The sequence below is a fragment of the Phodopus roborovskii genome, unplaced genomic scaffold, assembly GCF_943737965.1.
Source record: "Phodopus roborovskii unplaced genomic scaffold, PHOROB, whole genome shotgun sequence".
In the NCBI taxonomy this organism is placed as follows: Eukaryota; Metazoa; Chordata; class Mammalia; order Rodentia; family Cricetidae; genus Phodopus; species Phodopus roborovskii.
Window position 1 is genome coordinate 7860762 of NW_026126588.1, and position 26391 is coordinate 7887152.

Consider the following 26391-nt stretch of genomic DNA (forward strand, 5'->3'; position numbering starts at 1 on the left):
CAACCCTTCAGTTGGCTTAGGGTAAATTAACAAGGATGATGACAACGGCAACAACGAAGACGGTTTGTTGTGCGAGGTGGGAGCCCTCAGCTTGTCTGGTGAAAACGCTGTCTTCCTAGGCTAAACGGAGCCCTCTGCTCGCTTGCGGAGCCTCCGACCCTGGTGGAGCCCTAAAGTGCACTGGAGTCCTGGGTTTAAAGACAATACCCTCTACAGATTCACTCTCATCAGGTTTAATAACTTCCACCCCAAATTACCCCAACCTTCCTCATTCCCTTCTGTCATTTATTTTCTGCCCCAGGGGCCAAAATCTTCTTCAGTGCCTCTCCCTACTGGCTCCAGAGAATCTTCTGCACCCAGAAAGAGAGGAGGAGAAAAACAACGGGGTGAGGGAGAGCTAGTGAATATAGAATTTCTGGTGAAATTAAAACAAAACAAAACAAAAAGCAAAACACACACATAACCTGTGCCTTACTAAGCACCCATTTGAGGCTAGATTTGCTTTATTCTTGCTATTATTTATGCTTCAAAAAATAAATCAAACTACACAAATCACCTATTCAAAAGAAAATTTACCCCAAAACCAACCTGACCAAACAAAATTAACTCTTGTACACTTCCCACCATCTCCTTAAAGAGTACTAAGCTTAAACCTTGTTAAAGATTCTGCTGTCCTTTTTTTTTTTTTTTTTTTAATCTACCAGGTCAAAATCACAAATTATAGTCAACAAAAACAAATGTAAAATGTCCTGCACCTCTGTTGAAAGTCTCAAAATTGACATGGTCGGCTTTGGTGTTTCCAACATGTGAAGACCAAGAAGAAGAAGAAGAAGAAGAAGAAAAAAAAACTTGATAAACAAACAAGCAAACAAACAAAAAGGACACCTAGGATCCCCTGAAAATATACAACCATTCCAAAGCAACAAGCAACATATGATATTCAAGTTACCAAATGTGTTAGGCAAAATGAACAAAAACATCAGAAATCACTGTGGTAAATAGTTTGTTGTTGTTGTTGCTCTACAGTGATACTGTGGTTTTTAATATTTGTACAGATATGGAAAAAATAGCTCTTAAAATCGAGGAATCCAGATTTGTGAAAAATACTCTTCTGAACACACAGGAATGGGAAATTTGTGTTTTAAAATCTAAATTATGGTTCCCTTAAGAAAATGTGTAGAAAATTAGGGGGCTGGTGTCCCCAGTTTCTCATTATCAACTCTTATAAGACTTTAGTAGGTAGTTTCTTTGAATGATTCACCATTGTCAAAATAGAGATAAAAAAAAAAAAAGAAAAAAGACTATCTTCCCTTTAAATGCCCTTCCAGTCTGTGGATTCTGTAACCCACGGGTGTTTGGGTAACTAAATGTGGGTATCTGCGCGTAAATTCGTGTTTATGATATTTTTATAATATATGTGTGTGTGTGTGCGCGCTCGCGCGCGCGTGTGCATGTGTGTGTGTGTGTGTGTGTGTGTATGTGTGTGTGTGTGTGTGTGTGTGCGCCAGCGCGTTGTATCTAAGTCCTGTGTGCAATAATGTTTTTCTGTCTGCTGAGGCTTACTTCTCCAGCCTATTGTTTGAGACAACAGATATAAGTTGCGATGGGAGAGGAGCGTCGGATTTGGTGTGTATCCCCCATTTCCAATTATAGATGGATCATTACAGACAGCGGAGTCCTGAGAACCCAGACATCTGCTCCTCACATGAATGCACTCACCTCCTAGAGACCAGGCTGCCATCATGCTCTGGAAACTCGTGGAGAATGTCAAGTACGAAGACATCTATGAGGTGAGCGGACACCCCCAGATGCATTTTAGAGCTTTGTGCATAGAAAACTGGAGCTTCTTGACACCCCAGTTGACATATTTTTAAGCTATTTGCTCGTAGATTTCCGGTCGGGTTTCTGAGGTTTCTCTAAGTTTTCCTAGGCTGGCTCTAGGAGACTTCGCTCTCCTGAAGGGGGACTTGCGAGGCTGGAATCTGGCAACTTTTATTTAGGAGCTATTTTTCTTTTCTTCTTTTTCTTTCTCTCTGGCTCTCTCCTCCCCCTTATAGGCTCTGACGGGGGAAGTGGAGCCACTGAATTTAGATAGCCAGGCAGAGAAAAACATTCTTCCCTCATTTTGAGTTCGGGAAAGAAGCGGATTTTCAAGCTTTACTCCAACTCGGGCTTTGAATATTTTTTTTCCCCTTTCTTTCTTTATTTTACTTTCAGTAAATTTTCTGAGCTCGGTAACAGATCCAGGTGAAGAAGGGAAAAAAGGACGGGTGTATGAACAGATAAAGTATGAGGAGAGGGCGCGGTTTGTTATTTTTGTTTTGTGTGTTTGTGTGTGTTTGCTTCTTTGCGGGTCAGTGGGTCCAAGCAGAGACGGCAGCCGCCAGAGTGTGGGCATTTTTTAACGAAGTCTGCCCACACTTGGTGCACCTGGCTACCAGTGCCCGGTAGAGCGCATCCCTCCCGGGCTTCGTCCTCCGCCTCCCCGGACTCCACCGTTCGCTTCCGGAGTCCGCGTCGAGCGAGGTTGCCGCATCGCCGGGCGCCCCTGCAGCTCGCGGGCGGGCGGCCGAGGCGAGGAGGCCCGGGCCGGGACGCAGGCGGGAACCCGCTCCAGCGTCCCGGGGCCGGGGAGAACACCCCCCGCCCCCAGTTGGGCTCAAGCGGAAAGGGAAACAAGGCTCGAAGGGAACGTCGAGGGAGGGAAGAATGGCTCTGAAGCTTCGAGAAGAGCTTTCGAGATCCGAAAAAGAAAAAAAAAAAAAAAAAAAAAAAAAAAAAAAAGGAAGCGAAAGGGAGTTAGCGAAGCGGGGCGGCAGAAGCCAGAGGGACCGGGAAAAGTTGGAGAGCGGAAAGCTGAGGCGATGAGACCTGAGCCACCAAACCCCGCAGCACTGGGCTGGACCACCGGACACAGGTTGGCAGCTCAGGTTCGCGACGGCTCTGGGAAAGAAGCCGGAGCCCCGAGCCGGCTGCCCTGCGGGGACTGAGGGCTGCAGCTCGGCGGCGGGGGTTCGTCTTGCCCGATTAAAGGGGAGTCTGGAAGCAGTGGCCAGCTTCTTCCCAAAGCCGCTGGCCGGGTCCACCCGAGTGAACGCGACTCCTCGGGGCGCCAGGCAAGAGCGCCTTGAGCCAGTGCCCAGTGTGCCTCAGCCGTGCCATTCCGAAGATCTCATTCGGAGGTAATGAGAAAAGACACGGAAGGAAAGGAAGTCCAGAAGAAAATAAGAGGAAGGAGAGTTGGGTGGGGGGGAGAGAGACAGAGAGAGACGGAAAGAGACGTACACACACACACACACACACACACACACAGAGAGAGAGAGAGGGGGGGGTCTTCTCGGGTGACTTCGGGGTTCGTCCCCCCCTTTGTGGCTCTGTACTGACTGTAGTGAGGGGCCGCGCCTGCCCCGCCTGGCCGGGTTTGTTTCCCTCCGGCCTGCCTTCCTTTCCTAACAGGCGGGATTATGTTCAAGTCCAGGGCGATAAACTCTCCTAAAGAACACACCACCCCTAGAAAACGTGGCGCTGGAGACGCCGGGGCTGCGGTGAAATAGCTCTGGGTACGCGGAGAGGGGTTAAAGTAATCAGAGGGATGGGGATGCTGGTTCGGGATGGGGATGCTGGTTCTTTGCTTATGAAAAAATAAAGGACTAAACGGGAAAGGAGGGGGAGAGGGGAAGGAGTGGGGAGGAAGACGAGAAAAGGGGAGGGAGAGAGGAGAGGGGGGCAAGGGAGAGAAGGGGGGAGGGAAGGAGAAGGGCGGACTGAGGAGGTGGGGGGGAGAAGACTGAGGGGAGGGAGGAGGCAGTGAATTACCCCGGGCTGCCTAAATTTTCAGCTGCAAAGCCAGGAGACCCTGCACCCAGCGTGGTGGAAGGAGCCTACTTCAGTCTGAGCTAAGGTTGAAGTTTAACCGAAATGGCAGTCAGGCCAGTTGAACGGGTTCCTGAAACATCCCAAAAGATTTTCTGCTGCCCCTGGCTTTGCCTGAAAAGGATAGCTTTAGTGTACTTGAAGACCGAGTGCATATATTTTAAATCTCGGTTTAAAAAAAAAAAAAATGCAGGTTGTAAGCATTAAAGAGGAAAAGGCAGCGCTATGTTTAAAAACAAAAACAAAACAAAAAACTCTCAACACCCCCCCCCCGAAATAGATAGATAGCTCTGCAACCAGAAATCGCTCCCAGTAAACAGGCCCACCCATTTACTTTTCTCTCCCCTCCACAGGAACAGACAGTGTGTCTCTCTAGTTCGCGTTTTAATCCGCACACCAAGTATTCAGGGCAACCACCCCTCCCTTTTGGGAGAGTCTCCCTCCGTATACAAGAGCACCTACATTCTCTGGGAGCCCCCCCCCCTCAACACTGCCCCCCCCACTGCCGAATCCAAAGAGCAGAGGCTGCCTGACGGGAGCGAGCGTCCCAGCTCAGTTAATTGAAGTTCTGCCTCTTTCCTGCTAAACTTTTCCCCCAGTCTGCCTCCGCCAGCCCCCTCGTCTGATTACATCTAGTAATTCTCCACTGAATGAACGTCATTTACAATAGTGGAGGAGCTCTGAGCTCGCTGCTGCTTCACGCTCCATTTGTCCCCCATTCTCCCTTTAAAGTACTCGTGTAATATTAATAGTCATGAATATCAATTATTATGAGGCGGTGTAGGCAAGCGGAGGGAGGAAGGGGCGCCCGAGCAGTCTGAGCCCAGCGTCGGGTGGAAGAGGACTGTTTCTGGGGCCCCAAAGAACCCGCAGAAGAAAAGAGGCCAAAAAAGACGGTGAGAGACAGATGGACCGTGCTGCTTGTCTGTGACAGGCACCTCCAATCTTCTTGGAGGGGGATTTTTTTAATTTTTATTTATTTATTGGCTTTTTTTTTTTTTTGATGGCTTGTCCTGGAAACACCTCAAGCTCAGCTCCTGTGTCCAGCTTGCTTCTCTGCTGGACGTTTTGATTTCTGAAAATTCATTGTTTGTTTTTGAGCAGTAACCAGGCTTTTTTTTCCAGATGTTAGTCCACACCTATTCATCCATGGTGAGTTCGGATTCCCGTTGTTCCAGAAGTGCATGCCTTCTCCTCTCACCGTCTCTCGGTCTCTGCATCTCCCTGTGTGGCTCCCTCTGTCTCTCTGTTTTCCTTTGAGTGCCTTTGGCTTGGTAATTTAGCACCATAATCGGACGAGGCTGCAACTGCTTCTCTCTGCATTGTGTTCCCGGTCTGAGCTCCCCGAGAGTCAGCTGGGAGGGGGTGAGGTCGAACCGAAAAACTTTGTTTTCATTTGTCAATGCAGTTTGGAAATTTAGGTGGCTGTTTCTCCAGAAAGACCCAGGGGGACTTTACCATTTGCCTTTTCCACAAAGGATGGGGAGAAACTTGGTGCCCTGCACTTCCTCCTTTTCCTTCCACTCGGCTTACATTGGGGGGGGGGAGACGTGGGGGTTATCTCTTCACCTCCCAACTTCAGTTCCTGATTTTAACGCCCTGAGTATAACAGTTTGTGATACGGAAAGCAAGCTCAGAAATAACTCCTGCAAACCACAACTCAATTTAACATGGGCTTAGGGTGTGATTGCCGAGGAGATCCGTTTCAATCAAACACTAAGTTATTTAATTCCTCTTGGGGAGGGAGGGGTGGCTGGAAGCTCGGATCAGGCAGATGCCTCCCTGCTCTGGGAATCTCCTGCTTGCGTGAGCCCCGGGGCCAGCCAGCTACCTGCCAGTGAAGGCTGAAGTGGTTGGTTTTTTTTTTTTTTTTTTTTTTTTTCAACCACAGCAGCACCGCAGCTATTAGAAAGGTTCACTTGGTGTACTTTGGAGCTCTTGAAGAGCAAGAAACACTCAGAAGAGCAAACACCACCCTTGAGTCCCACATTCTTAAGTCAAGGCTTCGAGCTATCTGTCCACACAGTTCCTTCTCTCCCTTTTTGCCTGCTTTGCACTCTCAAAAGACAGCTCTTAGGCCTGGTAGTGGATGAGCTTCCTATTTCTGTGGTAGTCAAGTCCCCTGAAGCTTCCCGTGTGGGACTGTTGACATTTTACCATGTGGCCCTGAGGCAGCTTGGGGGTCTAAGGTTTAGCCTCTTGGTTCCCTTATCCCGGGGAAAGTTGTACAGAAGCCGAACTCCTCTCTCTCTCTCTCTCTCTCTCTCTCTCTCTCTCTCTCTCTCTCTCTCTCTCTCTCTCTCTCTCCTCTCATCCCTCCCTCCTCCTCCTTCTGTACTTTCCACTCCCAGGACCGGCACGATGGCGTCCCAAGCCACAGCTCGAGACTCTCTCAACTGGGCTCTGTGTCCCAAGGACCCTACTCGAGCGCTCCGCCGTTGTCCCACACGCCATCCTCGGACTTCCAGCCACCCTACTTCCCGCCCCCCTATCAGCCGCTACCTTACCACCAGAGTCAAGACCCCTACTCTCACGTCAACGACCCCTATTCCCTGAACCCTCTGCATCAGCCCCAGCAGCACCCCTGGGGTCAACGACAGCGCCAAGAAGTGGGTTCAGAAGCCGGCTCTCTACTGCCCCAGCCCAGGGCGGCCTTGCCCCAGCTCTCGGGCCTTGACCCCCGAAGGGACTATCACTCTGTCCGCCGGCCCGACGTGTTACTACATTCGGCACACCACGGCCTGGACGCCGGCATGGGCGACAGCCTCTCCTTGCACGGTCTTGGGCATCCCGGCATGGAAGATGTGCAGGTAATTCCAAACAGACAAAAAATAGACATAAAAGATAATAAAAGAAAAATGCGGGAGGGGGGAGTGGCGACCTGGTCTTCTGGGGGTGGGAGGTTGTCATCCTTAGAACCTAACCGACCGTACTGGACAAAAGTGTGTGTTTGTGTGTGTGGCTACAAGGTGGCAGTTTCTAGAGATCCGTTTGTGAATGCGGGATGGCTGGAAACTAAATCTTGAAGGAGGAAATATGTTCGTGATAGTTTACAGTCGTTGTCATCAAGGCTAATGTTTTCATCTTGACTCAGCTACTGGACTTGTGCATTCTCTGTTGCTTTGTGTGAAGAAATAGGCACTAGGATTACCCCATAGGGATCCTGTTCCGGTGGCTTGGTTGGCTAAGTCCTGGCAGTCTAGAGAACAGAGCTCTAATCCAGAAGGTACTAGGGCCCCTGAAGGCTCCTGGTGTTCTCTCCCGTTTGCAAAGCTGTGCTAAGAATGACAATGCACTCTGTAGGAGAGTCGTTAGCTGTTTGTTTAAGACCCTTTTGCTTTGAATTTCAAAATGCCTTTTCTCAAGCAGAATCCTAGAGCCCTGGCCTGTCAATGGGATCTTCCTTAGGGACGAGTTGCCTCTGGGTTCTGGAGTCCTTGAGGACAGGTAGCATTTTGGAAATTTCATCTGAAGGCCACTTAATTGGCTATAAACCAATGTCCCCCTCCTTCCCCTTCAGCCCTCTCCTCTGATGTCTACTACCCCTCCCCATTGTCACTATCTTTCTGAAGAGGCACCACGTGTTTATTTCTTAAAACAAAAGGTTCAAAACATAATCCCTGCCCACCCAGTACCCCATCTGCAGCCTACACAATGGAGGCTTACTTGGACAGGAACACTTCGTTATACTAAACAAAGGAACATCAAAGAAAAGATTCCTAAATACTGTTAGGGTGATTCTGAACAGTTCTGCTTCACACAAGGCCTCCCCCAATTTAAAGGTTCTCCAGAAAAGATAAATATTGTCACAGAACATTTAATTGACACTGGTATCTCGTTGGCATAGTTGAATTTGTTGTGCATCATTGTAGACTTATCTCTGAAGTGAAGAAAAACAAAGTGGAAAAGAGCAGGTAGTCAAGCTCTTCCTTTTTACTTTGCTGCGAATGTATGTAAGAATGTATGTTGTATATTTAAGAACAGTCAAAATGTGCTGACAGCATCAAATGCCATCTCCGTGTGCAGGCTGTGATGGTTCATTGTTTTAGAGGAACCTTGTTATTAAAAAGGAAGACATCACCTGATCTGCAGCTGGATTCATCCACAGTACCAGGAGTGATGGTTTTGTTGATTTTACTGAGCTGTGCCTGTATTGCTCCTTTCAGAATTCCATACAAGGAAAGAAACATTGAGCTTTTTTTTTTTTTTTTTCTGCATTAGAGTAATATGCATGGGGGGAGTTTTTAAATTAACCTTTCTTAGTATGGTTCAAAGTGCCGGATAATGAAGGTAGATCAACCACACACCTCCATTACCCTAGGGATGCTAACATCATCCACTACACTGTATATCCCCATTACTATAACTAGGGATGTGAACATATCTACTAACACTTCCACCACCTTGCAGGCCAATGGACTCCAGGAATCTCTCTCCAAAACGGGGAATGAATTTCTTTGGTATTAGAATGTTCACTTTAAGTCAAAACTTAAAGGGGTTTTGGGTGTTTGGCCAAATGCAAAGGGAGCTGACAATATAAGGAATCAGAAACAAGGCCAGTGAAGTGCTATTGGGCAAGAGACACAATCAAAGGAACTGAACGACTTAAAGTATTTAAGCAACCCAGCACCAGCCTGAGCTGCTGCAGTTTGTTCAGAGGCTGGAGGGGTAGAAAGTGCTCCCAGCTTCCCTCTCCCTCCTCCAGCTGCTAGCCTGACAAGGTGGGAAGGCCTGTGGGACCTTCCCCAGCTACCCTAAATAAGAAGAGTAGGGGGTATTCAGCCTATGCCAGAACCGAGGTCTGTGTGAGGCTAGTTCCTCTGTGATCCTGGTCCAGGGTGGTCCCAGTGACAGGCCTGCTGAGTCTAAGGAGGCGAGGCTGAGATGGCATAGGGAAGGAATGAGAAGGGATGTGTTTTGGATCCAGGAACGTCACTGCTAGGCTTCCCCAATAAGAGCCCACTGCCAAGTTCAGCATCTAGAGAGCAGGGGCTGAAGTTATGGAAGCTGTCAGGTCTTCAGACACCAGGCAACAGACCTAAGGGGGTAACTATACCCTAATGGGCTCTGGAAGCGACACCAGAGTGGTTGTCAGGACTCAAAGTCAAGGGCCTGGTATTTGTGCATTCGGGACACTGGAAGCTAGGGACCAGACAGAGTCAAAGGGTGCTACATATATAGGTCCAGAATTGGGGGGATTTCATGTGACCTAGAGGCACACTCACGAGGCTGCCGCCCTGTGAGAGAAAAGAAGGAGAGCTAATTAACCAAATGCTTCTAATATTTTTTAAATGAAACTATAAAACCCTGTCAATTTCTATTTCAATTTACTCACAGGGGCTATTAAACTAGCAGATCGCTGTCTGGGTTCCGGGTATGCTACATTTCACCCATTGGGGAGGGGGGGCAGTGTTAAAAACTCAGGGGGAAATGGCTAGAGGAAAAGAGAACCGAGGGGACACGTAGTTGTAGATTTGTTTAGTTGCTGTGTAGGCACCCTGTTCTTCACCGTTTGGTCTCTAACCTCCCATTACCTCTACCACCCATGACTATCAACACACACACACACACACACACACACACACACACACACACACCCCACTACACTCAAACACACCCTTGTGTCTTAAAGCAACCCCTGGTATCACTTTTAACTAAAGAAGTCTAGTAATTACGAGTCTGAGTTGTTTTTCTGCGCTTCCGCATGCAGTCCTAATTAAATCTTTACGATCCTCCCTGTGACGATTAAGCGCCAGCATGCTGCGTGAATATCCTGTACAAAAACCCAGCAGGCGGCCGTAATTAGATAGAAAATCAGACAAGAGCCTTCTCATTAACTACCACAACTACCCCACGTCGCTGATGAGGCGTAGATACATATTTGCGCACCAACCTAAGCGCGAGGTGTGGGGGCTCATGGGTCCAGGACCGTATGGGATGGGTTTCACTCCTACAAACACAGGCAAGTATTTCTGTCCTGGCTGGACCCATAGCCATTGCCAACAGACACTTGAGTGTAGAAAACAGTGTGTATGATAGTGCCCCCTGAAAACTTATGAACAAGTTTCATGAAATAATTTCGAAACACTTCTTCACTATTAAGCTGTGTGTGGTGATGGTCTACAATTTTGAAAACAGTTCAAATGGAGAAACACCTCACTGCCGGCTTTCTAAGAGCAGGAGAGTGTCTAGTAAAAATGAAAAGAAACAAACAAGTATACCCCCTGATGGTTAGAACATCTCATTTCTCAAGCCAAACTTGCTTGTTTTTGATTGTTTTCTTTCCCCTTGTGTTGGACACACACCACATTCATGAATGCACCCTAAATGGGTAGGAAGGGCTAGGGAAACATCTCATAGCCCAAGACCTTCTTTTTACACTTCTTTATAGAGTGGGTGACAAATTGGATCAAGAGAAGCAGTTGCGGGATTCAGAAAGACAGCGGGTATTTTCTTTGGGAGTGGGGAGGGTGGAAGGAAATCTGCTTTTTGACACCCTGCAATGCACAGCTAGAAGGCCAGTTCCCATGTGTCCTGACAGTTAGGAACTCGCTCCAACAACTATTCTCTCAGAAGTGCTGCCAATTCTGAGCTGAGAGGGTTGAAACTGAAGATAGATATTTCTTGTGATTACCAAGGTGCTGACTAGGAGGATCCAGTCCTTTGTCTGAGTGTGCACCACTATCTTCGTGCCTATATCTGTAGTTACTGCCTTCCTAACAGGTGTGCAACTGGCTGGCCAGCATCACCAGCATGGTTGGAGGGGGTTGATGGCCATTGCACAGGCTCCTGTAGGGACTGTCACCTTGTAGCAAGAAACTCATAGATCACAGGAACCTATGTGGATTGCAGTGGGTGTGAGGTCCTGGAGGCTTTTGTATTGCTGTTTGTGTTCCATTCCAAATTGCTCAGACTTTAATTAAAATCCCATAATGTAAACCATTATGTATTTGTAAAAATGGCTCTGGGGCTAAATGCACTGGGGTAGAAGGAAAAACCGAAATTGCTCTTAACTAATATCGGTGAAAAAAAATTTTCAGCTGTTGCCAACTTTTCACAGTTCATATGGGTTAGTGATATAAAAGTTTATATGACTGTGTTATCTGTCTCAGACAATAACAAAGCCAATACCACATCCCAGATGTCGCTCATGCGTTCTGTTTTCTCTTTCTCCTATTTGGAGAATTCACCATTTCAGTGAATTTCATTTCTATGTCGATTTGGAGATAATAAGGATAATAATAAAACCTCCCTTTGTGAATTAATATAAATGGAAATAATAGAAACTCCCATTTAGAATGACATGATTTATGTATGCAATTCTTTAATATCCAGTCAATTTGAATGGTGATGTTTTTATATCCACAGTCAGTTGAAGATGCCAATAACAGCGGCATGAACCTATTGGACCAGTCAGTCATTAAAAAAGGTATGGATTTTTCCTTCCAAAAGTAAGCAAAGATTTCAATGTCTTTATGATGAGCTTTCACTTTGGGGGAAGTCATTATCTTACAACACATACACACACACACACACAAATGTTTGTTGTAATCAGTTTTGTGGCTATCAGACTGGGTAAAGGGGCATGCTGGGAAAGGGGAAATGGGTCCGAACAGAATAGAAACTCTGCCAGAAACCAGGGTTGGAGAAACAGAGCTATACTGACAATTGCCATTTTTCTCATAATACATAAGGTAGCCGTTGCGAATGCATCTTCTATGACTGAGACATCATGATGTGTAGAAATAGCTGGGAAGCATTGATTTCAAAAAGGGCTATTATTACTTCCTTCATATCTGGATTTGACTGTGTTGAAGTCTCTTGTTATGGAGGTAGCTTTTCTTTCCTCTTGATTTTGGTTTGATTTTTTTTTTTTTTTTTTTTTTTTTTTTTTTTTTGGTAATTGTGGTACCAGTTCTCTGTGCCTTATGAGTTGTTTCTTTTTATTATTTTTTTAATTGTGCTAAATGCTTTACTAAATATGCTCACCCTGAGAGGCTGAGACAGACCAAGCATGCATCTAAATCTTCCTGCATATGTGCACATGATTTACTGTGACTGTGGAATCACCCCATACTGTTAAAGGGCATGTGATATTAACAAATGTTTGCAGTCTCTTGTACAGCTGTAAGCAAAATAATTAACTAATTAAACTAATTAAATGTAATTACAATAACTCATTTCAGGCGTATTGCAGCTGCTTAATTTTTTTTTCTCCTCTTCTGTGACAGTCACTAAGAGAATGTCTGGCGATTAGAGTAGCTGCTTCAAGGTCTGAATGTCACTCACATGCCACGAATTTAAGAGTGTGAATGTGTACGCAGGGCAGTCTTTAATTATCACATGGATTGGTATTGGAAAACAGAGTTTTAAGGACTGTCACCCTTTCTTATTGAGGCTAGAGGAAGACAGTCCTTATGCTTGGAGTCAACAGTCCCCAACTTCAGTCACTTGTGATTGACTTGAGCCACTCCACTTTGGCAACAATAATTAAGGAAAGACGATAATTTAGAAAGCAATCCATCCAGCCTCAAATTGGGGTAGTGAGCACTAGGCAGCTTGTGGAATAAGGATCCCAAAGGGGTTGGGAGTATGCTGAATTTTCTCCTTTTAGAAAGTCCTAGTTATGTAGCTTTGTGGGGTAGACAGGGGAAACAGTAGCAGAATGGAATGGTCCCTTTCGTTTTCAGAATGATCTTTGAAACAAGTTTAAAACCATTGCCCAGTATTTTTCCCTCCCTTCTTAGCTAATACCATCTTCAGCGGTGTACCCGGAGTGCATGCTCAGGCTGGCAGCCCCGCTGACTGTTCACTATCGCTGGTTCCTCCCTAGGCCTCTCTTTTGGTTAATTGCTGCTTGATTGGGGTGGGGTGAGGGAGGAGCTTTCCTGTTCCCTTTTGTCATTGTTGTTTTAATTCCCCCCTCCCTCTTTGTGGAAAGCTTGAAGAGCTAAGCTCAGGGTTCGGTATCCTAGCAACATCAATTGGCTGGCAGAGAGACATGCCCAGCAGATGACCAATCAGAAATGTTATTAATAGTCAGGCCAATAAAAATATTTGGAACTTAGCTTGCCTAGCAAGATGGGGTCCACGGTTTTCTTAGATGTGGGAAGCATTGGTTGCAGCTTTTAAATATGTTTGCCAGAGAAACATGAATATTTATGCACGGAGGTTGCTTCCTGAGATACAGGAGGGTGCTGACTAAAAAGTTGCTTGTTTTGTTTTTCTGAGACTGCCACATGTTTTCCCCCAAAGCTTTTTGAAATTATACTCGGCTTGAAACGCTAAAGCAACACCCAACTCATGTTAATTGATTTGGGGTGAGTAGTTTAAATATGAATGTTAGGTCAGTTCTATTATTTGATACTTGAAATGTTTGCTTTATTACACGAAGAAGAGATCCTAATATCACATTTTCATCTTTTAAAAGCCACAGGCAAGGGATGAACAAATGTTTGATTTATTTTTCTAACTCACCAGGAACCACTTAAAATAAAGTTATGGGTTCATTAGCTCCTTGCTCGCCTCTCCTCTCCCATCTTTGCATAGTCTCATCCCCATGAGGGATGCTTCTGTGAGATTAATTCTGGAGGTGAGGAGAAAGTTTCCAGAACCGAATATTCAAAATTTCAGCAACTAGCAGGGGACTTGGTTGCTTAATTTGTATTTAGACAGTTATTTTAAAAATTATACTTCATTAATAAAAGGCCAGCAACTGGTCTACCTTTACACGGCTCAGTTCCTAGGTTTATGAAGCCTAAAAACCTGGGCATAAAAGATGTATTTTTTTGTCTTTGTGTCTTTCTGTCCAGTTGTGTCATGCCACTCCTAAAATTTAACCCATATAATTCTTCTTCCCTGTTGACATCACCTCATACATTATAGACTCTCTCTTGTTATGTTTGCTATGTGGGCTTAGCTGACATTTCTGAAGTAATTTAGTTAAGAGGAAATGAGTTGTTCCCAGTAGAGAGAGCAAACGAGTGGAGTGAAGGTAGCCAGCGTGATAAACGGCTCTTTCATTTGAAGATCTCCAGAGCTCGTTTACGGCTAATTTTCTGTATTGGCCCCCTTTGAGCTATTAATGCAATCGGCAGGGACCGTGGCCCCTCTCTTCTGAGCTGCCCCATTAGAGCTCCCATTAAGCTGCCTAGTCTCAACTCTATGGCAGGAGTTGGGGAGGGGGGGGAGGAATAATGAAAGGTGCTTTTTAAACTCTCCTAATCTAAACCGGCAGAGGGTGGTTAATACGATTTGAAGGGGGCTGGTCAATGAGCAATCAATAAAGTAATAATGAGAAGGATTCGCTACATTAACAGTCTAAAAATCCAACGAGACATTAAAAAATCATTCTTAACTCTCAGTTCCATTAAGATTAGGAGTCTGGGTGCTGTGGGGGGTGTGGGGACTGCCCAGCCATCTTCCTGTAGCCTAATGTAAAAGGCTTACCTGGGCTCTAAGAAATGGGGGGTTGGTATTAGCAACCAATGTGCAATCTGTTAGACATATTGGACAGCAGAAAATATGTCAGAATTTCTTGGAAAGGTTATTGAGGCTGGAGTCCAAGGTTCAAATGCTGTGACTGGGGGGCATTTTTATTGGTCTTAGGGATATCCTGTTTGGTTAGTTTCAGTTCAACCTCCAAGCTCTCTCGTGTTTTCTCCGTTAGTTCTGGCCCCTTCCCCACACAAACACTTTGGTGTGGGTTTTCTTGGAGAGGAGGGTTATAAAATTGCCAAATCTCAATTCCAGCAGGTTCCTTTGAGATTCTTCCTTATAGCCTAGAAGGAATGTCTCACCAAGAATCTCAGTCTGTCAGAGCCCTGTAAAAGTTGTGTTTCCTCTCAAGAACTTTGCCTTTCCAGAGAGAGATGGGGGCGGGGGAGATGAAGGAGGGAGGAAGAGACACACATATATATAGAGAGAGGCAGAGTGGGAGGGAGATGGTCAAAAGCCATAGAATTTCAAAACTGGAAAGGTCAGACATTCCTTTCCATTGCCCCAATTGTGGGAATCTGCAAGTGCATAGACTGGAGAAGATAAATGACTTTCTCAAGGTCAGATGACACACTAAAAACATGATGAGACGATTAAAGTTTCAAGATCTCAGATTCTGTCATTAAAAAAACACCAACACTGGACATTAAGGGATGTATGTATGTATGTATGTATGTATGTATGTATTTATGTGTATGTATATTCCTGTGTGTATGTTTATGTTTCTTCTCATCACAATTCCAGTGCCCACATAAATATTCCCGTTGAACATGTGGAATAAAATTTAGACAAGAAGTTGACTTAACAGGATGCTAATTTGAGAAATAGCCTCCCTGACCATGAGAAGTGGTTTTTCTTTTAGGGTGTCAAATCTCTTGATTGCTTCCCAATGTAGCTCCCATAGTTGTCATTTTCTTCCAGGGGAAGGGGCCTCAACTTCTTAATGTGTCAGGCAGGTATACTTCTTCCCTTTTTTCTAACGCAGGTCTTGTCAAATACAGTTTCTCCCATTTTTAATTTCACCCTGAAGCTGTTTTTTAAAAGAGAAACAGAAGTACTATCCCATTAATCTCTATATTATAGTCTACTACTGAACAACATTTTCTCTAGTTTTCCTTACTTTTCTTAAAACCACTCACTGCAAGAAACATTAATTTATGATTTTTTTCTTTTCTATTATAATTCATAGGAAGAAGAGGAGGAAAGGAATGGTGGTGGTACTCTCTCTCTCTCTCTCTCTCTCTCTCTGTGTGTGTGTGTGTGTGTGTGTGTGTGTGTCACATCTAGAAGTTGGTTTTACCATCCAACCGAGGACTGAAGAGGGGGAAAACCCACTTTTTAATGTATGCACAGAAAATTGTAAACATGTGAAGAACGTAAAGTTTCATGCCGAGTCTTGCTATGCTCCATTTCCTTAGCATTTCCTGCTGTCGCTTTAAACCTATCTCAGACATCTCTGGGATCCATGTGCAGAAGCAGTGTGCTCATAATTACTAACAAATCAACTAGGCCCTGTTGTTTTCTGGGCGTATTGATAAGCTGGAGGAAAGCAGAAGGGGAAAGATGAAGGGAATAAAATACGGGGTTAATCAGCTGAGCTAAGCATGTGTGAGGACAAACAAGAAGGTGAGATGATCAAGAAGCTATCAGGAAGGGAAGCCAGGTGTAGGGGAACCCATGCTAGGCCAAGGGTAAGGGACATGAGTTGGTCTTAGAACCTGAGGATAGAATGTAAGAACATGATGTTGATAGAAAATGGAAATATACTTGAAAACACTTCTGTTCACCCTGTGAGATTTTTTTTTTAAAGTGGCGAGAGACAACCTTCCAAAGATGGAAGTGTGCTACATAAGCAGACACATGTGTTTGCATGTGGATAGAGAAAGGTAGAGCACAGCATAGAGGAGGGAGTTGCTTACTCTGTCTAAAGGAAACAGCTCCTACCAGCTGAATCAAGCAGTCAACAACAGGACAGTTAAAGAACAGGGTATAATGTCTTTCCGAAGGCCTAAGTTTTCAAGAAATGTGACATCTGGTAAATAGGAAAACTACTGTCTAAGAGATACTGGTTATTGTCCATAACAGTAACTGTCAGCTTACTGGGCTTGTCTTGTTATTAAAATAGTCTAAGCAATGTTAAAGACGAGAATGCTGCCGAGTTTCAAAGGTCATACCTTTAGGGTTATTTGTTGCTACAGTTCTCTTGTTAAAACTACAAAGGGCTGTCTACTTTTAGGGGAACTCCTTCCCAAACTGCTGGCCTTGCCACTTCCCGTCAGTATAAAATTGTATGCAATGATCGAATATGAATCTGAAGTTCATCTGTCAGGAACGCTAATTAAATAGGACACTAAAATATATGTGGATATTGTGCACAACAGTTAAGTGGCGGGATGGCTTCATCCCAACCATCCATTTACAAAGAGACTTATGGACTCCAAGTGTTATTCATGTCTGATGAAAACACTGTGACATTTTGCTACTTTACTCTCAAATGGGAAGAAGTCCTTAGAGAAAATATGGGGTAGGGGTGCCCAGAAAATCAAAACCCCCTTTGTACCTTGTCCCTAGCCTATGACAGTGCAGAAGATGCTCTGCTTCCTAACACAATTCCTCCAAGTAGCAGATCTTGGGCATCAACAATAGGTTCTGAAATGCCAATATTGTTGATTAAGAAGTGGCCAAAGGGTTGCTAAAGTGTCTAAATCCACTGCCTTACAGAACTCTTTTCACAAGGTTTTAGAAAACCTCAAGTAAAATTAATAAATGCCCAGCTTTTGGAATTCTCTCAGCAACCATGGAGTCTGAATGTTGAAATCTGTGGTATAAAGAGTAAACTGAAAGAGGAAATTCTGCATCCTCTTATCTGTCCTGTAGAAGAGAAGTTAGAGACCTTATTTTTTTTTTCCATAAAATTCTAGACTTCATGTGGCAGACAGCATCTTTCCTTGCCAGATTTATAGGGTGAGACATGGATGTTATTAGGCAGGTGGGATAGCTTTCTTTCTTTCTTTTTTCCTATTATGTAGGAATATATGAATTCTCAATGGAAGAAATTAACAGGGAAGAAGTAGGACAAATCAGGAGAAGTCCAAAGGGCACAACTTCCAGGCCAGCATTCACAGTTTGTCATTCTCCAGCCTTCCACCTAGCTCAGCCCCCTCTTGTCATGCAGATGACGCTGAAACACAATTAAACAGAAACACAGGCTGGAGAGGCTGGATGCACCAGGGTAGCAGTGGCAGCCAGCTGTCAGCTCTTATTAACTTCTGCATAAAACATACCTGGAGTGTGGGTTGTTATCAATTACTTGCTGAAATGAAACAACTGGGACACGGCAAGACCCCACCGCTCATGTGAATTACAGTGATTGGCTGATTGATCAGGGCACCTGTTGCAAATCATAACTGTTCAAACAACCACGAGCTGCCCGTGCTTTAATTTGTAAACAAAATTCATGTCACTGCTGAATTGCTCTCACTGGAAATGAGCATTTGGGTATATTTCTAAATGAATCTCGCTGCTGTTTTTATGTCCTGGGGGGGGGTAGGTTCCCTTATAAGGCATAAGGCAGCTCCCCCTCCCACCCGCGCCCCATCCCCCACCTGTAGGGCTGATGAGGAAACTGAGATTAGGGATCCAAGGTCACACACTAAGAAGCAGGTGACCAAATAGGCTTTGACTAGATTCACAGTGTGATCTAAGATCCGAGGTCTAGGTTGAGTGTTTCCCTGATTTGTGTGGTGAGCAGGGCTGTGGCAAGCGACACTCACCTGGGGTAAGTTTCCAGAGGAATGGTGACGTGTGGGTCTGTTCACATCGCTGGGAAGGCAAAGCAGCCGGGAAACACTGGAGTAGCTGCGTCCCCCTACACTTTCCACTTGGTGGTTGCCCAGTGGCTTTCCCAGATGCCGCGTCCTGTCAACCATTAGTAGGGTTGAAGCTCGGTCACCTTTATGGCAACATTTTCCTCCTCTCTCCATCTCTCCCTAGTTCCTGTCCCTCCCAAATCTGTGACTTCTCTCATGATGAATAAAGATGGCTTCTTGGGAGGAATGTCAGTCAACACCGGCGAGGTATTTTGCTCAGTCCCAGGCCGTTTATCTCTACTCAGTTCAACTTCAAAATACAAAGTGACTGTGGGAGAAGTTCAGAGACGGCTCTCGCCCCCTGAATGCCTCAATGCGTCTCTCCTTGGCGGCGTCCTCAGAAGGTAAAACAAACAAACAAACAAACAACAACAAAAACTACACCACACACACACACACACACACACACACACACACACACACACACTTCAATTAGTGGAGGAGGGTGCTGTTCGGGGAGAAAGTCCATGCAGTTGCCTAGCAACTACAGTCTAGTCGCAGCTCTGTGGGATGCTGAGGGAAGGCTGAAGAAACTGCTAGCAGGGTGTCTAGCATCAAGAGCTGAGTTCTCTCACCCAACACTCACCCATCCCAGACCTTATTGCGCATGTGTAGCCCTTCTATGTAATTCAGCATTAGACACCTTTCACTTTCTTGCCTGCCCAGGGCTCCCATTTGTGACAGCTCACATCTGGGGCATTAGACTCAGTTCTCCCCACCACAAGCTCATTTGAAACAGAAAAGGCAGTTTCCATCATGCCTTCCATATACTCTCTGTCTTCTAGTTTAAAAATACAAATGGAGAGTAGCTAAGTTGGTCTCAAGACCAATGCACTAGTATAATGTGCTTTCAATTTTGAAAAACCCTTTTCTACATTAGTGACTTTCCTTCAATAGAATCACATCTCACAACATTAATAGACTTCCTAACTATTACTAGTCATTTTCTGGAGCTATGCTGTTGCTCTCCAACACTAAAACTCATGGACAGACTCCAAGTAAAGGTGAAATGGCTATTGTATTTTCTCTGCAAAAGTTCTTGCTAACATCTGGACCTTGGCATTATCCTTGTTAAGTGAGTCTGTATGAGACAAAACTTTCTGAAGTTAACACATTTTAGATGTTCACTATCCCTTTCTTTCCTACAAGTGGCTGGCTGAAAAGTACAACAGTAGGCTTCATGCATGATAACTACTTTCCTTTTATTTTTATCCCGCCCTTGGAGGATGTGGGAGACCTAGAGGGAGACTAAAGGTGTTTAACTCACAACTGTTCTTAATGTGAATCCTCTTCCACTGTCCTTAATATTTAGTTTTCAAGTGAGGTATTTGAGCTTCAGAGTCAGAATGTTGTTGTTATTATTATTATTTTATTATTATTGATTTTGAGACAAGGTTTCTCTGTGTAGCCCCAGCAATCTTGGAACTCACTTTGTAGATCAGGCTGTTCTGGAACTCAGAGATCTGCCTGTCTCTGCTTCCCAAGTGCTGGGATTAAAAATGTGCACAAACACACTATAGCTTCCTGAACATGAGTGTATAAAATTTATGAATTGAGATAGTGAATACAAGGAGTGTATCATATCAACAAGCTCAAAAGTATTAGTATTGTTATCATGACAAACATCATTGATTACAAATATCAACCTTCTCTCCCCTTGTAAACTTCTCCATTATGTAGTTATTATTATTTTTGCTTCCTTCTTTAGAAGCCTACCTGTTTCCCGAAACTAGCCCTTTGGCCCTTTGCGCCTCTCTCTCTCTCTCTCTCTCTCTCAAAGCTTGCCTGGATTCTGCTCTCCTCACGGGCTCCATGGCAAGGACTGAACCTGTGCATGTTACATCAGCAATATTTACCTTTTCTGGACCCGTTGCCCTACATTCTAATTATCCCATCTGGTATCCTTCCCCCACCACACACACACAGGATTGTAAAAACGGGACTCACTTTTTATGCTCTGTATTGCAGAAATTAAGCAAAGCTCAGCAAACTCCGAGCAAATAACTGAAAGGATGGTGTGCAGGAGTGCTAACCTCAAGTTAAAACCTCTTCAAGCTCCAGTGGGCTCTAGATTGCTAAGTCTAAACTTTGTTTCGGGAACACTCTGGGGTTAATCAGAATGTTAATTCTTGCAATTGCAGAGCCAAATCGAAAAATGGGGGGAGATCCTTGAGAGAAAGGCTAGAAAAAATCGGTTTGAATTTACCCGCGGGCAGGCGCAAAGCAGCAAATGTCACGTTACTCACCTCCCTGGTGGAAGGTAAGCAAGACAGTGGCCATTTCTCCAAGTAGCTGAGCTTAACTGTGGGCTGGAGGCTGACATTTTACATGCGTTATGATTAACTGGAAATCACTGTGATTGTTGTGCCTTCATGAGTTGGGTGTCAAGGGACTGCATAAGAGAAGACCAGAGGTCTTTTTACCTACAGGGAGCTAGCAGTTGCAGGCAGGGAAGCAAAATAAGCAAAAACAACAAAACAAATAAAAACCAATGTATAGAAGGGTTCCTATGCTCCAAACAGGGATCAGGCCCAATCTCCAAGTCAGAGGAGAGGTCACTTCCCTGGTCACAGTGGCTGAAGCATCCTCTGCTTGAATTCCTATGACATCTCTGCCAACTTCAGCAGGTGTGGCTGGTGAGGGTAAAGGCACTTGCTTCCAAGTCTGTCCACCTGACATCCACCCCCAAGTTCCACAAGAGAGTGGGAGAGGTTCTTCCTGGTTTCCTTCCCACCTCTACACACTTGTCCCTCAATAAAAAAAATAATAAAATTAAAAAGGCATAAGAAAGCATTTAGTGTTCATGAATCTTAATGGTTATTTTAAAACTCATGACTCTTCCAGAGTTCTGTCTCCTACCTTGTGTGACTTAATGAATTATTGATATCTTAGGAAGTTCAGCAATGCTTAAAATAAAACAGTGAGTGGGGTACTATGAAAAAGTATAAAGAGAGAGACAAATTGAATCTTCAAGGCAAATTCATTGATAGTGAATTAAATGGTCATAATTTTATTAAGATACTTCTACTTTGTTTGTCAGTTTGGGTTTCCAGACAAAATTTGTAGCCTGTAATAATTAAGATCTATGTGGTCTAGAAGAAGACTACAGTTGAATGTCTAGGGAGGGGACAACAGGAAGGTGGTGGAGAATTTTCTCTGGAATCTTCCTATATCCTGTTTTTGTTTGCTTGTTTCTCTTCCACGTTTTAGTAGATATGATATTATGGCTCTAGTAGGAAATTGATTTTTGCAGGACAACATCTTATGCTATCTAAATGATGGCTATAAAGATATCAAAGAGTCGCTGGTCCTGCATTTTGCCAAAGTTGTTGTTTTGTTTTGGCTCAAACTCACCTGAGGCCATAAATTGCCCCATTTCAAATCCCACTTGCAAGTGGTTGACTCTTCCTTGTCTGTGGATACTCCCTTTTTCTTTTTAGGGAATCATTAATATTACAGTCCTTAAAACAGTCAAGGTAATCTTAGCATGAGACAGAGATTTTGGTAGAGAAGGGAAGAAGCTGGAAATCACACCAAAGTGGCAATATTTTTTTGGGGGGGGGCAGTTTTTGGTATTATGAACCCTTGTATGCACTATTCTTGAAGCCTTTCATTATTATGTTATCTCTGAAAGCAAGTCTCATTCCCTATAATTGTGTATCTATGAGTTAATTCAACATCCCTCTTTTTCTCCCCGTGTTTGTGATCTTTTCTCAAACCCTAAGGCTGTGCTTTATAGGTAGTAATGCTTTATTCAGGAGGGTCTTCCTCTTAAGCTCTGGAATGCCTAGTGTCCTGGTATCTACAGTAACACATTTGTGTAGTGAAACACCTTTAAGTAGGAGGGAGATGACAGAAAGCTCCGAGAGAGAAACACCTGAAAAGAGGAAGATGATTGTAGGGTGAATAGTTATGTTGCTGTGGAACAGAGATACTCTTTTCACACGATACACGTGTTACATGTAGTTATTAATATTCAGCATTATTAATATTCAGCGACATAAGTGGATTTGTTTGTGTACATTAGTTATAAATACGAGACTGCCTAATAGAATTGTAGGAAGATGGTACCACTTCTATGTTTTATTTCAAGCAGTAATAACTGGTACTTTAAATAAAAGAGTCTGGCTAGTCTACCCCACCAGATACCTAGATTCATTTGTAAGGTGCTTCTTGAATCTAGGGTCACTTTCTGTCTAAGTACAGGAGTCAATCCTGGGAGAGAGCTGTGTCTGTCCAGACACTGGCTTAGGCAGAAAGCTAAAAGAGTCAGGTTTGTCCTGTTGTCTGTAATTACCAAGTTCACCTTTACTTTCCCTGCTGTCTCAGGTTTGGGTCTGTTCCCTATCTGGCCTCAGGTGTTCACTACCCGGGTGTTGATTGTCTGCTGCTCTCCTTGCAGGGGAAGCTGTCCACTTAGCTCGGGATTTTGGGTATATTTGCGAAACAGAGTTTCCTGCTAAAGCCGTGTCCGAGTATTTGAACAGACAGCACACAGACCCCAGTGACCTGCACTCCAGAAAGAATATGCTGTTGGCCACCAAGTGAGTTCTCAAAACCCTGGGCCCTGATTCCGGACTCTCCATGCAAACAGTGGAGCAGAGCAGTGCTATAGGCTCTCTGGTGTGGGTTCACAGTGCCTTCTGGAATACAGGTCAGGAAGCTCCCCAGCTTCCGTGTGTGTGTGTGTGTGTGTGTGTGTGTGTGTGTGTGTGTGTGTGTGTGTGTGTGTGTGTGTGTGTTGATGACATAGACTTGAGAGCTAGGGCCGTGTCCCAGTCCCCTTCTCGGTTTACAAAGAGGAGAGAACACAGGCTTTTTTATCAGTTTTCCTTCACAGATCTGGGGTGTCAGGCAGACTTGTCCCACATCTCTCCCTAGACCTCTAGGTGAAATATTTCTGTCTGGGCTTTGTAGTGGTCTTCTCTACCACAAGGAGGACTGCCATGTGTGTTCGCTCAGGGTGTCTATATGTCACCCACGTGTGCCCATCTCTACCCACAGCTCTAATTACTCCATTGCTGTTTGTCATCTTCCACGGACTTGTAAAATTTACTACAACTCCAGAGGGGAAAACAGTAAATCTCTGGCTAAATTTAGGTCTAGAGCTCATTTGAACATTTACAGTGGGTTTTCTATTTATTTGATTTACTCCCGTCTTTGGCTTTGGTGTCATATTGTTGGTGTTTTATGACCAGCTCAGGCCTGCAGTGGGCGGCGCTGCTTGCACCAGCACGTTTCTGTCTCAGGCGCGGCCTAAACAGCAGCGCTCATTTATTTAGCGTTCCAGGACGCGGTTTGTTCCGTTGACAGCGTAATTTAAAGAAATATATGGAAGGCTGAAAAATCATTTGCTCAAATTTGTCCAGATGTTTTTGAGACGTGATTGGAATTTGATTGCCCCTTTCCGCAGGGTCAAAAAATATTAATGTCCCAGAAGTTTAATTGCTTACAGAGCCTGGTTTGGGCTGTGTAGATTTTAAATGCTTGACTCTTAAAACATTTGTTCTCTGCACTACAAAATCTCCTTTTTTGGAACTTTGGAAATGAGTACAAACTCCAGGAGAGACTTCAATCATCTTTCCCAATGACCAAAACCTGGAACCTGCCCTCCTTGTAGAAGGCATTCTGCTAATGTACACATGTATATTTAGCAATGCCGTAGATTTTTGTTGGTGAGTTACACTCTTACCCTTTTGCTCTGGGACCGTATAGTAAGAAGCAGGTATGTTTTATAAATGAAGTAGAGAACTTCTGGGCAAAACAAAACAAAAACAAACAAGCAAAACCCTATAACATGTCTAAAAGCAGGTGACAATATCCACAATATTGTCAAATCCTAAAGAGGTGATTTGACACCCCTCCCCCAACTACCACTTCCACTGCCGACTTTTAAGGTCACTAGTTTATAGCTTAGGGTATCAGAACCACGTTGGGAGCTTTCCCATATATTTGTGTCTGGACCAGATAGAAGGGAGGTGAGTTAGAACCTGGAGTGTGCATGGGAACCTCACCAAGGCCAGCTCTTCTGGGTGAGCACAGTCATTTGCTGTGGGGATATACAGATATATTATGAACGGAGACCTGATGGGTAGGCAGTCTTGATCAGTGTTCAAGCCAAGGGCCTTTGGAATGTTGCTGCCAGTGGGTGGAAAAGCGATTCCCTGTTAGGTTTATTAGTAGCCCTAGGCAACATAGCACCTTGGGGAAGGATGCCCCAAGGGTCTTTCACATCGAGAAATCTGCCCTGTTTACCTGATAGTTAGGCCAGGTGTTAGTTGTACATGTCCTTTCTCGGCTGTCTAGGTCCAGTATGATATGTAGGTTTGCTTCTTTTGACATCCCACAGAACCACAGGCTGGGTGAGGGCAGGTGGTCAAGAGAAGCCTGGCAATCGTGGCCGGCCTCTGGGATGCCATGCCTCAGTTTGCCAGCAGAACCAAGCCATTTGACCTTCAGGGCTAAACCCCTCTCATCCATTTCCTATATTAAAAACTTCTCAAATAAATGCAATCCCTAGTTAGGCACGCAGGGTTCCTAAGGCTGGAAGATTTCTCTAAATTGTAGGTGCCTTGCAGAAATAGAAGACTTCAACAAATAAAAATCTATCCTCCCTAGTGTTTTAACCATCTACCTTTAAGTTTTATTTAAACTAAGCAGAAATCTTTTTATATTGACAACAATCCTGTGATACAGAGATGTTTAGTAGCTTACATTTGCAAAAGGGGGACTTTTTTTTTCTTTCTTTTTCTTTCTTTCTTTCTTTCTTTCTTTCTTTCTTTCTTTTTTTTTAAAGAAGGGAAGAGACATCTCTCTTCCAAAATGCTGCAGGTAACCGGGGGTTTCTCTTTGAATGTAATCACTATTCTCTCCTAGAATAAACAGGTTTTTGCCCTGGGCCATGCAAGGCTCCAGCAATCTGCTTCAGTGTCAGGGACAGGCTTGTGGCTGAAGGGTTTAAATCTTTCAGGGTGTGTGTGTGTCTGTGTGTGTGTGTGTGTGAGAGAGAGAGAGAGAGAGAGAGAGAGAGAGAGAGAGGGAGAGGGAGAGAGAGAGGGAGAGAAAGGGGGAGGGAGAGAAAGGGGGGAGGGAGAGAGGGGGGGACGGAGGGGGGGAGAGAGAGAGGGAGAGGGGGAGAGAGAGAGAGAGAGAGAGATGTAGAGGTTGGAAAGGCGAAAAGAGGAAATAATTAAAGCGGTGCCAGGTAACAGCTAAAAATTATTGACTATTCCAAACCAAAAGCCAACATACCTAGCGAATTTCCTAAAGCAGAATACAGGTGGTCCGGGAAGGGAGAAGGAAAATGAAAAGCTTGAGGGTGGAAGGGATGCCTTCCTCTCACTGGATCTCTTCCAGACCCAGCTGCTGGGTGAGGGAGCGCTCTAGGAAAAGAAACAGCAGAAACGCCTAAGACTCACTGTCCACAGACCCAACGCCTGTGGGCTGGTGTGAGTTTGCTTGGGTTCCACAGCCAGTGACCAGGACTCTGAGGGCGCTTTTCTCTTTCTCCCTCACCATCCGCAGGCAACTTTGTAAAGAATTTACGGATCTGCTGGCACAGGACCGGACGCCGATCGGGAACAGCCGGCCCAGCCCCATCCTGGAGCCTGGCATCCAAAGCTGCCTCACGCACTTCAGTCTCATCACGCACGGCTTCGGAGCCCCGGCCATTTGTGCTGCGCTCACCGCCCTGCAGAACTATCTCACCGAGGCGCTCAAAGGCATGGACAAGATGTTCTTGAACAACACCACTAACAGGCACACGTCTGGGGAAGGCCCAGGTAGTAAAACTGGCGACAAGGAGGAGAAACACAGGAAATGAAAAACAAAACAAAACAAAACAAAACAAAAAAAAAGTTAAAGAGAAGGAAAATGTTTTAAATACAAAAGGAAAACAGAAAAAAAAATAATTTTAGCTTTAACATATTGGATTGGCTTTGGAAGAATTATATTAGGTAGAATACACATACAATCAAAATTTTAAAATGAAAGCTAAATAACTTAAAAAAAATAAACTGAGGCATACAACGGAGCAACAAACAGGCTCTTGGTGTCTATTTCAAGATACACATGGAGACAACCGTCCGGATTTTCCACTTCGGTTCTTTCAAGCTTAGTAGTACAGATAATAAAAGAAAACTATGAACCCCCC

The 26391-nt window shown here is 44.6% G+C and overlaps 1 protein-coding gene across 2 annotated transcripts; it reads left to right on the top strand.

The window, feature by feature from the left end:
• The first annotated feature begins 1500 nt into the window (after positions 1–1500).
• On the top strand, positions 1501–26089 carry Tfap2b (transcription factor AP-2 beta). Of its 2 annotated transcripts, none has more exons than XM_051204413.1 (7): positions 1501–1790; positions 6225–6683; positions 11242–11302; positions 18364–18583; positions 20381–20499; positions 22642–22783; positions 25764–26089. In XM_051204413.1, the coding sequence occupies exons 1-7, from the start codon at positions 1710–1712 to the stop codon at positions 26059–26061; spliced, it is 1380 nt and encodes a 459-aa protein (XP_051060370.1). In that variant the 5' UTR covers positions 1501–1709; the 3' UTR covers positions 26062–26089. The 2 variants fall into 2 exon arrangements, with proteins under 2 accessions (XP_051060370.1, XP_051060371.1); XM_051204414.1 differs by lacking the exon at positions 1501–1790 and adding an exon at positions 4863–5025.
• The last annotated feature ends 302 nt before the right edge of the window (positions 26090–26391 follow it).

What these genes read in the sequence shown, in the direction of transcription:
- Tfap2b (XM_051204413.1), top strand. Translation starts at nt 1,710, where the DNA reads ATGCACTCACCTCCTAGAGACCAGGCTGCCATCATGCTCTGGAAACTC. An exon ending in AGTACGAAGACATCTATGAG is followed by an intron (nt 1,791 to 6,224) that starts GTGAGCGGACAC and finishes TTCCACTCCCAG; the next exon opens with GACCGGCACGATGGCGTCCC. An exon ending in CCGGCATGGAAGATGTGCAG is followed by an intron (nt 6,684 to 11,241) that starts GTAATTCCAAAC and finishes TTATATCCACAG; the next exon opens with TCAGTTGAAGATGCCAATAA.